Genomic DNA, 13193 nt, shown 5'->3' with positions numbered 1-13193 from the left:
ATTCACTGTGTGTGACAGGCATACTTGTTTAAGAGCAGAGGGTGAATGAAGGTGATTAAGGCAAAGGTGTATTTTTGATGCACCTCATAGACTTACATGAAATTGAACAAAGAAACCTCTTGCATTGCTTTAAGTGGGATGGGGTGGGAGTTGAGTGGGAGAGAGGATGTGTGTGATGTAAGTAACATACAACATAACCCTGATTGGAATTGTTAGTATGAATTCGCCCCCTGTATAACAAGTATATCCCTATAAAAATTTTTAAAAAATAAAAGTATGACAGCTGGGCACCAGTGGCTCATGCCTATAATTCCAGGTACCCAGGCTGCAGAGATCAGGAGGATCAACAGTTTGAAGCCAGCCCTGACAAATATTTTGTGAGACCCTATCTTGAAATAGCCTTTCAAAATAAATGACTTGTAGAATGGCTCAAGTTGTAGGGCCTGAGTTCAAACCCAGTACCACAAAAAAAGAAGACAGGGATGACCCAAATTAGTAAAAGTATAACTGAGAAACACATAGTGTGTGTGTATTTAATGTATACAAATAGCTTCAGCCAGTGCAACTTTTAATTCTACATACTTGCTTCACGTAGACAGTATCAAATCACCATATTTTTTCTCATGATTTACACTATTTTCCTTTACTTATTTTTTGGGGTGGTACTAGGGTTTGTGCTGAAGGATGCATTAGGCAGATGTCCTACCACTTGAGCTATGCTCTCATATTTTTCTTTTCATTAATTTTCAAATAGGGTTGCACTTTTATGCTCTGATGCCTTGGATCTCAATCCAAATATTTATGCCTGTCATGTATCTGAGTTGACAGGCATGTCATTTTGTTAACAACATTTTGTTAACTGAGATGTGGTCTCATGGACTTTGAGCCTAGATTAGCCTTGAAGTGCCATTCTCCCAATCCCTGCCCCCCAAGAAGTTTGGATTACATTGGTGATCCACCATGCCTGACTTCCTTTACTTCTTTTAAGGGATTAAATGTCCTTATTGTGATCTAAACTTGACATTGCCTTTTAAGGACTGATAGTCCTCAGTAAATGTATCTCATAACTTTTAATGACTGTGGCTTCACAATACTAAAACTTTACTCAAAAGAAACAAAGTCAGCTTCTTTGGAGATGATGCATACAAGGTTTATCAAGATGCCACTCACAGGAACTGAGTTATGGAATCAGCCTAGCAGGTCATCAAGAGATGAAAGGACAATGGTAAATGCACACAATGGAGTTTGAAACAGCCAAGAAACTAGAACAGAATTATATTGTATGCGGAAAAATTAATGGAACTGGATATTTGCTGTTAAGCCAAATTGGTCAGGTTCACAGACACACATACACAATATGTTCTATATTGCTTGGGATTAGAGAGAAATATCGCATGATGAGAAAAGGAATAATATTCATGATGTGGACGTGAAAGGGGGAGAAGGGATTAAGGAAGGATTACAGAGGGGGTGAATATTGCCAAAGTCCATTATTTCCATTTCTCTAGATACCATATTGAATTCTACTACACGGTATAATTAATAAGCAGTAGAGAAAAGAAAGAAAAATTGCTCCTCTGGATGGACATTTTAATTTACTGTACCTAGGTGAAATTCTTGTCAGTCGTAAGAGGGTTGAAAGTATGACAATGTGCTTCTCCAAGTTAAAGAAGGGGACTTGACTGGAGTGAGAAATAAGTTTACGAAGATATTATAGCAGTAGAACATCCTGGAAGTGTTTGGTGCATTTTGAAATTACCAGCTCTGCAGACATTTTACTGCTTGTCTATTGTCACCAATTTGAAGGCAACAGTCTGAATGGTTGAGTTTGTCACATACACCCCCTTCCTCAGCTAGAAGATAGTCTAAGGCCAGGCAGGTTTAATGCATTTGGGCCTGTTGTCTGGCCAGTAATTCTAAGGCAGAAGCAGTCTGGTTGGTGATAATTTCTACCACCACTTGTAACCTAATGATTCAACTGAGCATTTAAGGGTAGTTAGGTAACCCCAACTCCCATCTTATGCCCAAGTGGCTGGTCCACAGGTCTCAATGATCCTCTGCAAAGGCCATTGGTCTTCCCCACACCTCTGATTTCTCCCTACACTGACACTTCTGTTTCTTCTGGTCTGCTGGGTTTTAAAGAGGGGGACTCCCAGTTGTTCTCCTTGGGAGCTGGGCAAAAGGAAAAACCCAGCTGGACAATCCCCATAGTATAACTTCCTGTCCAAGTGGGAGGGAATCTGGAGTAGGCCCATTTTCCACATATCCAGAATAACCCATCTGGCATTTTCCATCACCCTTGGGCAGTGCTGGTGAGGTTATCCCAATATTTGCCCATCTCGGAGATACCTTGGAATGGATTTGCCTCATTAATAGAGCATTTTTAAGAGGCTGTGGTTGGTTAGAGATTTGTAGCACTGGGAGTAATTATTGGGTGGGGACAATGCCCAGTACCAGCTAGGCTTTTCAAGTCACCAGGTTACATTTGTCCCACTGTAAGAGAGTACCTGTTTACAAGGGGCTCTCCCACCCATTTATTGTATGTGGGCCCAGTTTTTTCAAGACATTCCTCCCTAATCACTTCTGATGTGAGAATTCAGGTTTGGGGATGGTCACTCTCCTAGATAGTTATAGAGTGATTCCATAATAGAAGTTGGTAAGCATTTAAAATAGACCCTTTCCAAATCCACTTGTCACTTGTGAGAGCACCTCCACATGTCAAACAATTTGAGACATTCAGTTCTCTGATGATTTTCTCTGCCAGGTCTATGAAGAGATTCTTTCCTATTGTCAGGAGCTCTAACCCTCTCTCTGTTTCACCCCTGAGTTCATTGCATAAACTGGGGTCTTGAGTGGCCATTGGCTTTGGTTTGGGGGAGAGAGATTTTTATGTCTCCTTATTCAGCTATTTTGGGCTAAGTCCTGGACTCCTCCACTGTCTGACACTCCCCAGTGTCCCAGATATGTCCAACAGACCCATTCTTCTAATCGCCCATTGCAAATGTAGCCTGCTTTGTTTCCCAAATTCCTAGACTTCTAGTACCTCTTAGTGGAATGTATGTAAGTCTGAGGGTTACATTTGCCCAAGTAACATCCACTCAGTTGGTGGGTGTAGGGTGTTAAGTAAGAATGTCTGGAGCCTCCAGTGTAGGTGGTTTTAAACCATTCACTACATGGGGGTGGCCAGGTGAGGGTCACAGTGAAAAGTAAGAGTTTAAGTATATAGAGGAGAGCCATGGTGAGCCTCATGGTTATGTATTCCAAGAATCTGAGGCCCTAAGGGAGAAGGCAGACAAGGTCACTTGTCCTGAGGGGTCTTCTTGAAGAGGTGTCAGAGGCCCTCTAGAGGCTTGCATGAGTGCTGTGCTTCGTCTGAGTTGAATCTTGAAGAGAAGAGTCATTTAAGGGGTTCCACAGCTTGACTCTGGAGATGTGGATCCAAGATTCCATGCAGCCCCTTGGACTCCTGTTGGGGTGGAAAGGAGCACAGGGTATGGTCTCAACCATAGGGGCTCTGAAGGCTCCCTGGGTACATGAGGAATTGTAACGAGCACCAAATCACTGGGATGAAAGTGTGGAGGAGAAGAAGAGGGGGCATGAGAGATGCCTTGGTGTAACTCAGTTAGGACTTATTGGAACTTAGCTAGCTGGGTGATATGGGAGGTAAGTCTGGCTGTTTCACCATCCAGAATGCATTCATTAGTGAGAAATGGACAGCCATAAAGAGACTTAGAAGGAGTGATACCCAGATTGCCCAGGGTGTTTCTGAGGCAGAGGAGGACCAAGGACAGAATTTTGGGCCAGAGAAGATGTGTTCCCTGGGCCAATTTTGCTAGGTGGCACTTGATTAATCCATTAGCCCTTTCCACCTTCCCTGAGGACTGGGGCCTCCAGGCACAGCAGAGGTGATATTTTATGCCTAGGGCCTTGGATACCCCCTGAGTCACTTCTGCTCAGAATGCTGGGCAGTTGTCACTCTGGAGGCTGTGAGGGAGACCAAAACAGGGAATGATTTCCTGAATTAGAACCTTGACCACTTCCCAGGTGTTTTTAGTGGAGCAAGGAAAAGCCTCAACCCACTCTGTATAGGTGTCCATTATCACTAGAAGGAAACAGGAGTGAGGACTCACTGGCATGTGGGTGAAATCAATTTGCCAGTCCTCTCCGGGATAGGAGCCTTGCCTTTGAGCCCAGCAGGGGTGAGGGGTAGGTTGCAAGGATTATTACGCTGACAGATCTCGCATCCCTTAATTATGTCTTGTAGGGTCTCACTAATTTTTACACCCTCAGACATGCATTTAATCAAGGACAGGGTGTTTTCTACTCCCAAGTGGTAGGTTTGATGTAAAGTCTTGAGGACCTTCCAGTGTAGGCTCTGGGGTAGGAGAAGCTTGTCTTCAGGTGAGAACCACCATCTTTGGTGGTCCAGGTGATAGCCCTGAGATGGGGCCATTTGGGCCTCCAAGGTAAGGTAATGAGGTCTTTCAGGTGGGAGAAGAGATTCTTCCCACAAAAGAGGACCTTTGATGTAGGGTTTTTGAGTTGCTTCTTTTTCTGCATCTGCCTTTTTATTGCCCAGAACTATGAGGTCATCAGTCTTTTGGTGTCCTGGACAGTGGATAACTGCCACTAGCTGGGGCAAGAGGACTGCATCCAAAATTTTAGGATCTTCCAAGAATGTTTGATGGGAGACCCAGAGGCAGTGAGCATTCCCCATTCCATGCAGATGGCTGTATGGGCGTGTAAAATCAGAAAGGCTTATTTGAAGTCAGTATAAATGTTGATTCTTTTGCCCTGGGAGAGATGTAAGGCTTTGGTGAGGGCAATAAGTTTAGCTAATTGGGCACTGGTGCTTGGGGAAAAGGGTTCTGCCCACAAGATTTGAGCAGACTGCTCCAGCCTGTTGCTCTCCATTATTACTGTAGGAGCCCCCATCAGTAAAAAGGGTAAGATCTGGATCTGGTACAGCCTTGTCAAGGAGCTTGGGGTGTAATTTTCAGCCAAGACCTCCTCATAGGAGTGACTGAGGACATCTGCCTCTGTGGGGAAGAGGGAAGCGGGGTTGAGATTAGGGCAGGTTTTGAGGGTCACCTCCAGACAGTCTTGGTGCTGGGCCTGGTACCTGAGTAGTTGGTTATCAGACAGCCATAATCCTCCCTTAGAGATTAAAATGCCTCCCAGATCATGGGAGTGTAAACAGTAAAAGGAGTCGTGGTAGGGACAGGTTTCAGGTCAGGAGTGGGGAGAGCAGGGAGTTGGAAGGGGGTGGAGGTGGAAGGGCTGAGGGGGGAGGTGGAGAGGCAGAAGCCTGGCATGGGGGATGGCTCTGGTGCCTGAACTGGAGGAACAGGAGGGTTATTGGGGGGGAAAGGGAGGAGAGTAAGTCCCAGTTAGAAGGGGTTCTGGGTTTTTTCTCTTTGTCTTTTTTTTCTTTTGTTAAGTGGAAACAGGACTACAGGTCTCTGTCTCCAACAGAGGGCATATTCCCTCCCTCTTGAGTGACTGAGCTCAGGTCGTTAACATGCTCAGTTAATAGTTGACAGACCAGTCCTCATCAGACCCAAATTTTGGCCAAAAAACCAAAGGCTTTAAGATCAGTTCTTGGGTCCAGATAAAACAATAGTATTTAACCATTCTTAATTTTTCCCTATAGTATGGGGTCTATCATCCCAATAGTTTAACATCTTTCCTAGGGAGCAACCAGAGGGTATCTTATCCTGGGCCTTTGTTTTCTGGCCCCCCTCTTTGCTGACTTTATTTCCCATTTTTCTCCCTTCTGGTCAACTGTGCTTTGTCTTTCAGAAGCTCAACACCCATTTTGCCTTGGAGGTTTCTCGCACTCTTATTCTTTTTTGCTTTGTCTGTCTCCACCCATTTCTTTTGTGGGAGATTGAGGCATCTTTCAGTAGCCTGCAGGTCAGTATAAACTCCTGACCTGGTTTAGATTTAAAAATGTAATCCACTTTAAATAGTATGAGGTCACCTCAGAACTATGGATCAGGACTTCACTTTCCCTGCATGTTACCTGATACGTCTCCTGTGTGTCATGTCTCTTGCATGTCACCCAAGGTGTTATTCACACATCACACAGCCCCAATATCCTGACCACCAAGACATTACTTGGTCACCCCATGATGTTTCTTGTCTTGGTTTGTGCACAAAACTCACGTGGTCTCCAAGGTTCCTGTCTTCAGAGCTCTTTTACCCATGTTGTCAAGAAATTCTACAGTCCAAGTTCATTTGCAGATCCGGAAAGTCATCGCCCTCAGCCAAACCTCCAGGATGCTGCAATCAGGCAGCAGGACACGGCTCCCTGGGGAGGGGCCAGGGCCCCCCTTCCTGGACAGAATGTAAAATCCCAGATGAAACCCCAAATTGTTGGAATTAATAACCCTCCAGTGCCAAAAACAGACACACAAGAGACAGAAAATCTCAACAAGGCAATTTTCTCTTGATCAAGAGGGTGCACGCATGTGCTCACTCCAGCTAAGCAAACACACAAGCACAAAATGGCTGACAGTGGCTCCTCCTTATATCCCTGACACAGTTGTACCTGCCCCACACCTGGGATTTGTCCAGGTGAAAGGTTCACAGTCTTTCCCGATTGGTTAAAAGGCTTAGGGGATTGGTTAGGGTATACAGTTGGTGGGCAATGGAGTTGTACAGGAATCCAGAAGAAGGAAGGACCCTTTAAACATGCAAGTCACCTAAGACGGTGACCTGAGGAAGTTTTAAGTAATCTAAGAGGGTAACAAATACTTTGATAGAAAAGAGCATTTTTCTCACAGTGGGACCATGATATCATAATAGAGGACTACAGGTTGTCAAAGAAATGAAATCATTATTAGTAAGAGAAAAAAGATCTGTAAGGCTCTTGATAGCAGGCATTGTGGCAGCCATCACTGCTATTGCCACCATGACTACTGTTGCAGTAGCCCTCTCCCAAACATTCAAAACACTCATTATGTTAATACCTTAACACAAAATGTCAGTTATGCCTTTCAACAAGTTGGTATAGATGAAAAAATCGATATCCACTTAAATTCTCTAGAAGCTGCTTTGGTGGCTATGGGAGATGAAGTTCAAACACTAAAGTTCCGTCAAGATTTACTGTGTCATGCAGGCTTCCAACACATTTGTGTTACTGCAGCACCTACAATGCCACAGACTTCCCATGCAAACTCGTTAAAGCACAGGTAATGGGAGCCTGGGAAAATAACAATGATTCCCTTAACCTACAAGCCTTAAGACAGCAAATTTTAGCCATGCAGTGAGCACACGATCAGGTGCTGCTCCTGCAGATATCACAAAGACTATCTTAGATGAGTTACAACTATGTAACCCTTTTAATTCTCTAAAACATTTCTTCTGGTATTTCATTGGCATTGTATTATTAATGATTTGTGGTTTTTGTTTACTTTCAGTCAGAGCTTGAAAGATCAAAAGGCAACTCCTCGGATTAGACATAGAAATGCATTGGGAGCCTTTAAGAAACAGAGTAAGGGGAGATATTGGAGACCAGGCATGAACCCTGGACTGGGAAATAACGGAGTTTGCAAAGTCTCCCCATAGTAGGAGCTTGCAAAGCCTCTCCTACCATATTTTTCCCAGCTCCTGGTGTCTTGACCTTTGTTCCCGCATCTCCTTGAAGAATACAACCTGCTGTGTCTGCATACCAGCCCCCGAAGCAAAACTAGATAAAGTACCAGAACTATTGAATGCTAGATTAATCAATACCTTAGATAAGGTGTCCTGCTGCCTTGATAGTTCCAGAACAGATGTGTTGTAATTAAGCTTCTATAGCCTTAGGAAAATTAGCCCACCAAACCTCATTCCTTTTACCTTAGATCTAAGAATTGTTGAAGCTTGATTTTTACCAGATTCACTTCCTTGTACTGACCTATAAAATAAATACTCTGGCTCAGGTAGGCGCTCACATTTCCCACCAAGAACGTGCCTCCCTCCCAGCCCCAGATTTCTGTATTATGTCTGTATGTCTGTGTGTTTTTTTATTCCTCATTCCCCGTTGCTCTTAGTCAAGTTCAGCAGCTCACCCACACAGGTTGGGGCAGAAGACAAACATCAAAATGAGTATATTCTTTATCAAATTTAACCATCTGTTTAAATTACCCATGATAAAGTATGCTCACAAAAGAATAAATGAAATGTTTGTGGTGAGATTAAGCAATAATAACAGTATAAAATTCCTATTAGTCCTCTTGAAGATTCAAAACTCAGTCTTGGGCAGTCATTAGATTCTTTTGTGACTTTTCAATAGACACTCTTCATTTCATTTTGCTGCCTTTGAACTTTCCAATAAGTGAATAGTGAAGGAATTACGAAGAAAAGCATTATGGGTCTGTCTTTCCTCCAGGATACCAAGCACCTTATGCATGGGTGGCAGTGCTCATGGTGGTCAGGATTTTTCAGGGTTTCTTTCCATTGCTGTGGAAAACAACACATCAGTCTCTGAGGAAAAATGCAGTGTACATTCTCTGGATATTAGGGAAAACTAAATGGACTGTAGACTGTGGTAAAATTCAAATTAGAGGAAATGGCAGTGGAGGGTTTCAGTGCATCACTCATGCATTAGTTTTTGCTTGTTTGCTATGGTCATCACTTTTTATTTAATTGACTCCTCATCCAAGGCCATGGATCTTGTTTCCTATTTCTGCATAAAATACTTATTCATAGAGTTTTATTAGATAAAGTTTATACATGAAAGTAGAATACATGTGTAATTTAAACATGATGATTTGAAGTATATATACTTGGTTTTTTCTCCTTTTTTGTGGTACTTGGGCTTGAACTCAGGGCCTTCACCTTGAGCCACTCCACCAGTCCTATTTTTGTGAAGGGTTTTTTGAGATAGGATCTCTAAAACTATTTGCCCAGGCTACCTTCAAACCACTATCTTCCTGATCTCTGCCTCCTGAGTAGCTAGGATTACAGGAGTGAGCCACCTGTGCCGGACTTTATGCTTGTTAAATGTGTGAATTGAGGTAATTAGCACATGCTTAACATACCTATTTTTTCTTGTGAAATCACATAAATTCCTATCCTATCACAATTTTCCAGAACACAATAAAATATTGTAAACTATAATCACCGTTTTGTGTAAAAGAACTAGTGAGCTCATTTCTCCTATCCAACAGGAATATTGAAGCAGCTGGGCACTGGTGTCTCAACCTGTAATCCTAGTTACTTAGGAGGCAGAGATCAGGAGGATCTTGGCTTGAAGCCAGCCCAGGCATAATAGTTCCTGAGACCCTCCCTTGAAAAAGCCCTCACAAAAAAGGACTGGTGGAATGGCTCAAGGTGTAGGCCTTGAGTTCATATCCCATACCACACACACAAAAAATGATGAATCAAAAGGTAAAATACAGAATAAATAGGGAAAAATAACATAAATACAAATAATAAAGAGCTAAAATGACAAGTGATGAAAGGTGAACAGTCTAAAGATATAAGTCTATAATATATTATAACATAATGCATTATACATAATCTATACCTAAAATATATAAAATTATGAAATAAGGTAAAAGAAAAAACTATGAGAAAGAAAAAATAGTGATAAAAAAGAATAAAGAGGGGGTTAGAAAACTGAATCAGCTGAGCGCTGGTGGCTTATGCCAGTAATCCTAGCAGAGGACCAGGAGGATCTTCAAAGCCAGCCTGGGTAAATAGTTCTTGAGACCCTATCTTGAAAAGACCCTTCACAAAAAAGGGCTGGTGAAGTTGCTCAAGGTGAGGCCCTGAGTTCAAACCGCAGTGCCACCAAAAAACAAAACAACCTGAGTCAAAATTCTTCCAAGCAGAAGTGCGCAGGATGACACCTTGCTGGTCTTCTAAGCTGGGAATTTTCCAGTTGTGGTGAATTGTCTTCATTCACAGCTCCAGCTTGTAATTCCCCATAGCTTCCACTGGAGGCGCTATCACAGACTGCAGGCTGCAACCCACCTTCTCAGTGAACATAATAAAGGATATTGACTGCACCAGGGTATTTTTCTCTCGGGAGGCCTTTAGACTTCATGCCCAACTGGCATATGCCATGCCACATCAAGTGCTTCCCCTGACCATGTTTTCACAAACTAGACACATATAAATATATATATACACATATGTATATGTATATGTATATATATATATATATATATATGTATATATGACTTAGCATGCTAAGTATATTTTCTGTGACATTCCTGTGTACCTAGGGATGTGGCAATGTCCAGACACCCAGGGTATCTCTGGAACACTGTGAGGGTGGGGAGAGCAACTGCACCACCTACTTCTGTGTATTGGACCAAATGATTTGCTGGCCCTGATTCAAGCATTTTCCAGGCCTTGCCCTCTTGAGAAAAAATCCACTGATGTCTCTTCATAGCTCAGATGCCAGGATGACTGAATTTCTGTACTCTCCTCTGTCCTTGTCACAGCCCATGCTCCATACAACATGAGACTCTTAAGTATGCTTGTGTCAGAGACACTTCCCAAAGTCACAACTGTGTCATATAGCAACCACCTGTCCAGTCAGTGCAGAAGGGTGTCCATAGGAACCCTGAGGTGTGATTGTTCTGAGTTTGCTGATGCTCACAGCAGTTTATTCTCTAACAATTGGACCCATCTTAAACATGGCTCCGAGCTACCACACCCTGTGGGTTTGCTGAGACACTGAGTAAATTTGGTCTCCAAATTCCTTTGTTGTACAGATTCGAGATCACCTGTTAACTTCAGCTGTTTGTCTGCAAGGTGCAGCTTGTATACCATCCTGACTCTTAGTCACATTTATTCTCTCAGGGTAGAATCCCCTTCACCCGCCGTGGTTTCAGGTGCCAGGTTGCTCTATAGTAACAGTGGCCACCCACAGCCACTCACTCCATGAGCAGTTACATACCTGTTGCATTGTTTCCATCCTGAAGTGGAAAAACTAAAGCAGACCTTTTCCGTTTTGACATCCTGAAGCTCTACTTGTAATATCCAAATGTCTAGGTCCATTTTCCCCCTTAATGGAATGAAAGTGGAAAACAGCATCATTTAAAAGTCTTCTGAATTAAGTTTAGATCTTTCTTCAATACTGTAAGTCTCACCTTTCCTCCTAGAAATTTGTGTGAAATGTTTTAGGAGTCAGTGACCTTTGAGGATGTGACTATGAAATTCACCCTGGAGGAGTGGGCTCTGCTGGATGCGTCCCAAAAGAAGCTCTACAAAGATGTGATGCAGGAAACCTTCAGGAACCTGGCTGCTGTAGGTAAGGGTGACATCATTCCCTGAACTAGGCTTTCAGGCTCATGAGTTTTGATTAGTTATTTAGAATATGGAAGGACAAATAGGATGACCTTACCAGACAAGGTTCATAGTGATTTTCTGAGTCTACATTGTAGGAAAAAAGCCAGAAGATCCTAACATTGAAGGGTACTACAAAAGCTCCAGGAGAAACCTAAGGGAATTTTCCCTCACATATAAAAACAATGACCCCCCCAAACCAGGGGAGGTTGGAAAACTCTACATTAGAGCTCTGTTTCAAATGAACTCAATCTCAGGCAGCTGTCTCCAAAAACGCACATAGTTTAAGTTTCTGTCATTGGGAAATCCACAATGGCAAACATTCTGGTATGAAAATAGCTGGAGCTCCGTCATGTTCCCCCAAGTGAGGCTTTCTGATAGTTCAGTAATGCACAAACTGTTCCACACAGTAAATTACTGAAATTGTATGAAATTACTCTCAGGTTTTGGGTATAAGGTATAAATAAAACAAAGACATTTGATGTTTAGACTCGGGCCCATCTTCAGGATATCTGCTTATGTATTTGCAGATACTTCAAAATCTTCAACAGTTTGGTCCGAACATTTTCCACATGCATACTCAAGTACATTCTAGGGTGAGATAAGGAGGCAGCCATGATGGTGTGCCTGGGATCCCAGCTAGTCACAAAGCTCACAGAGGCACAGCAGAATTTCCAGGGCAGTCTTAGCAGCACAGCAAGATCATTTCAAATGCTAATAAATGAAATAACAAATCAATAAATGAGATAGAAATTCTGTGTTCCCCAAATAATTAACTTGGGAAAGTATTTAAAAACCTTGTATGAATACCACTGTCTTGATGTCCTCCCAAAATCCTGCATTCAATCAGTCCAGTCCTGTTCAAACCTGCTTACAGTGCACAAAACCAGCGGTTCTCCAGGTGAATAATTAATAAAATCTTAGTCATGCGCTTCCTAGTTTTTTCAGATGTGAAGTCATTGAGAGACTCTGAATAAGACGGTAGTCAGTGTGGAGAAATCAAGTGGGTTCCAAACACTACTGTGAGCAAGAAAACTCCTGAGGTAAGACAGGGACAGTCGTGTGTATGTGTAAGTCCTCGTGGGTCATGTGTCTCTCAGTGTGCCCATCAGTGTTCAGACTGGACACAAACCTTATCTAGAATATAGAGATAAGCTGTGTAAATGTAGGCAGTGTGGGAAAGCCTCCATTTTCCTCTCATACTTCACTTAGATATCATAAAAGGACTCACAGTGGAGAGAAATCTGTGTATGCAAGCACTCTGGTAAACCTTGCATTCAACCCAGTCAACTTTACCAACATGAAAGAGGTCACAATGTGGAGAGACCCTATCTATGTCATAAATGTGGGAAACCTTTCCCTGTCATGCTTGCCTTCAATATCATGAAAGGATTCACAGTGGAGAGAAACCCTAGGTTAAGCACTGTGGGAAAGCTTTTGTTCAACCCAGTAAACTTCATGAACATCAAAGAATTCACACTTCTATTCACTACGTATAGAAGCTACGGGTTAAGACCTTCCCTAACAAAAGCTCCCTTTGTCATCATGAAGTGCTCCGCACTTTGGAGAAATGCTGTGCATGTAAAATATGTGGGAAGGCCGTTTACTGTTTGCAAACCTTTGGAAATCCTGAAAAACACTCTATAGAGAACCCCTATGTATGTGAGCGATGTAGGAAAGGATTCACTCTTTCTAGACACCTTTAAAATCATGAATGAATTTACAGTGGAAAGAAAGCCTATGCTTACAAGCAATGGGGAAAGCCTGCATTACTTCCAGTCACATACAGCAACATGACGTCCTTCCCCGTGGGGAGAAACTGTGTATAAAGCTATGTGATAAAACCTTCAGTGATCACAGGTGCCTTTGATATCTTGAAAACATTCACAGTGGACAGAATGAATCTG

The 13193-nt window shown here is 42.6% G+C and overlaps 1 protein-coding gene across 1 annotated transcript in view; it reads left to right on the top strand.

Annotated features, from left to right (window-relative positions):
* Positions 1-13193, top strand: part of LOC109678771 (uncharacterized) — a 116622-nt gene that overhangs the window by 62491 nt on the left and 40938 nt on the right. Inside the window, 1 exon segment of the mRNA XM_074053471.1 lies at positions 11125-11272. Within this exon segment, the coding sequence (XP_073909572.1) occupies positions 11125-11272 (148 nt within the window).

This window comes from Castor canadensis, chromosome 14, assembly GCF_047511655.1.
Source record: "Castor canadensis chromosome 14, mCasCan1.hap1v2, whole genome shotgun sequence".
Taxonomy (NCBI): Eukaryota; Metazoa; Chordata; class Mammalia; order Rodentia; family Castoridae; genus Castor; species Castor canadensis.
This window is presented reverse-complemented; position numbering and strand designations above follow the sequence as displayed.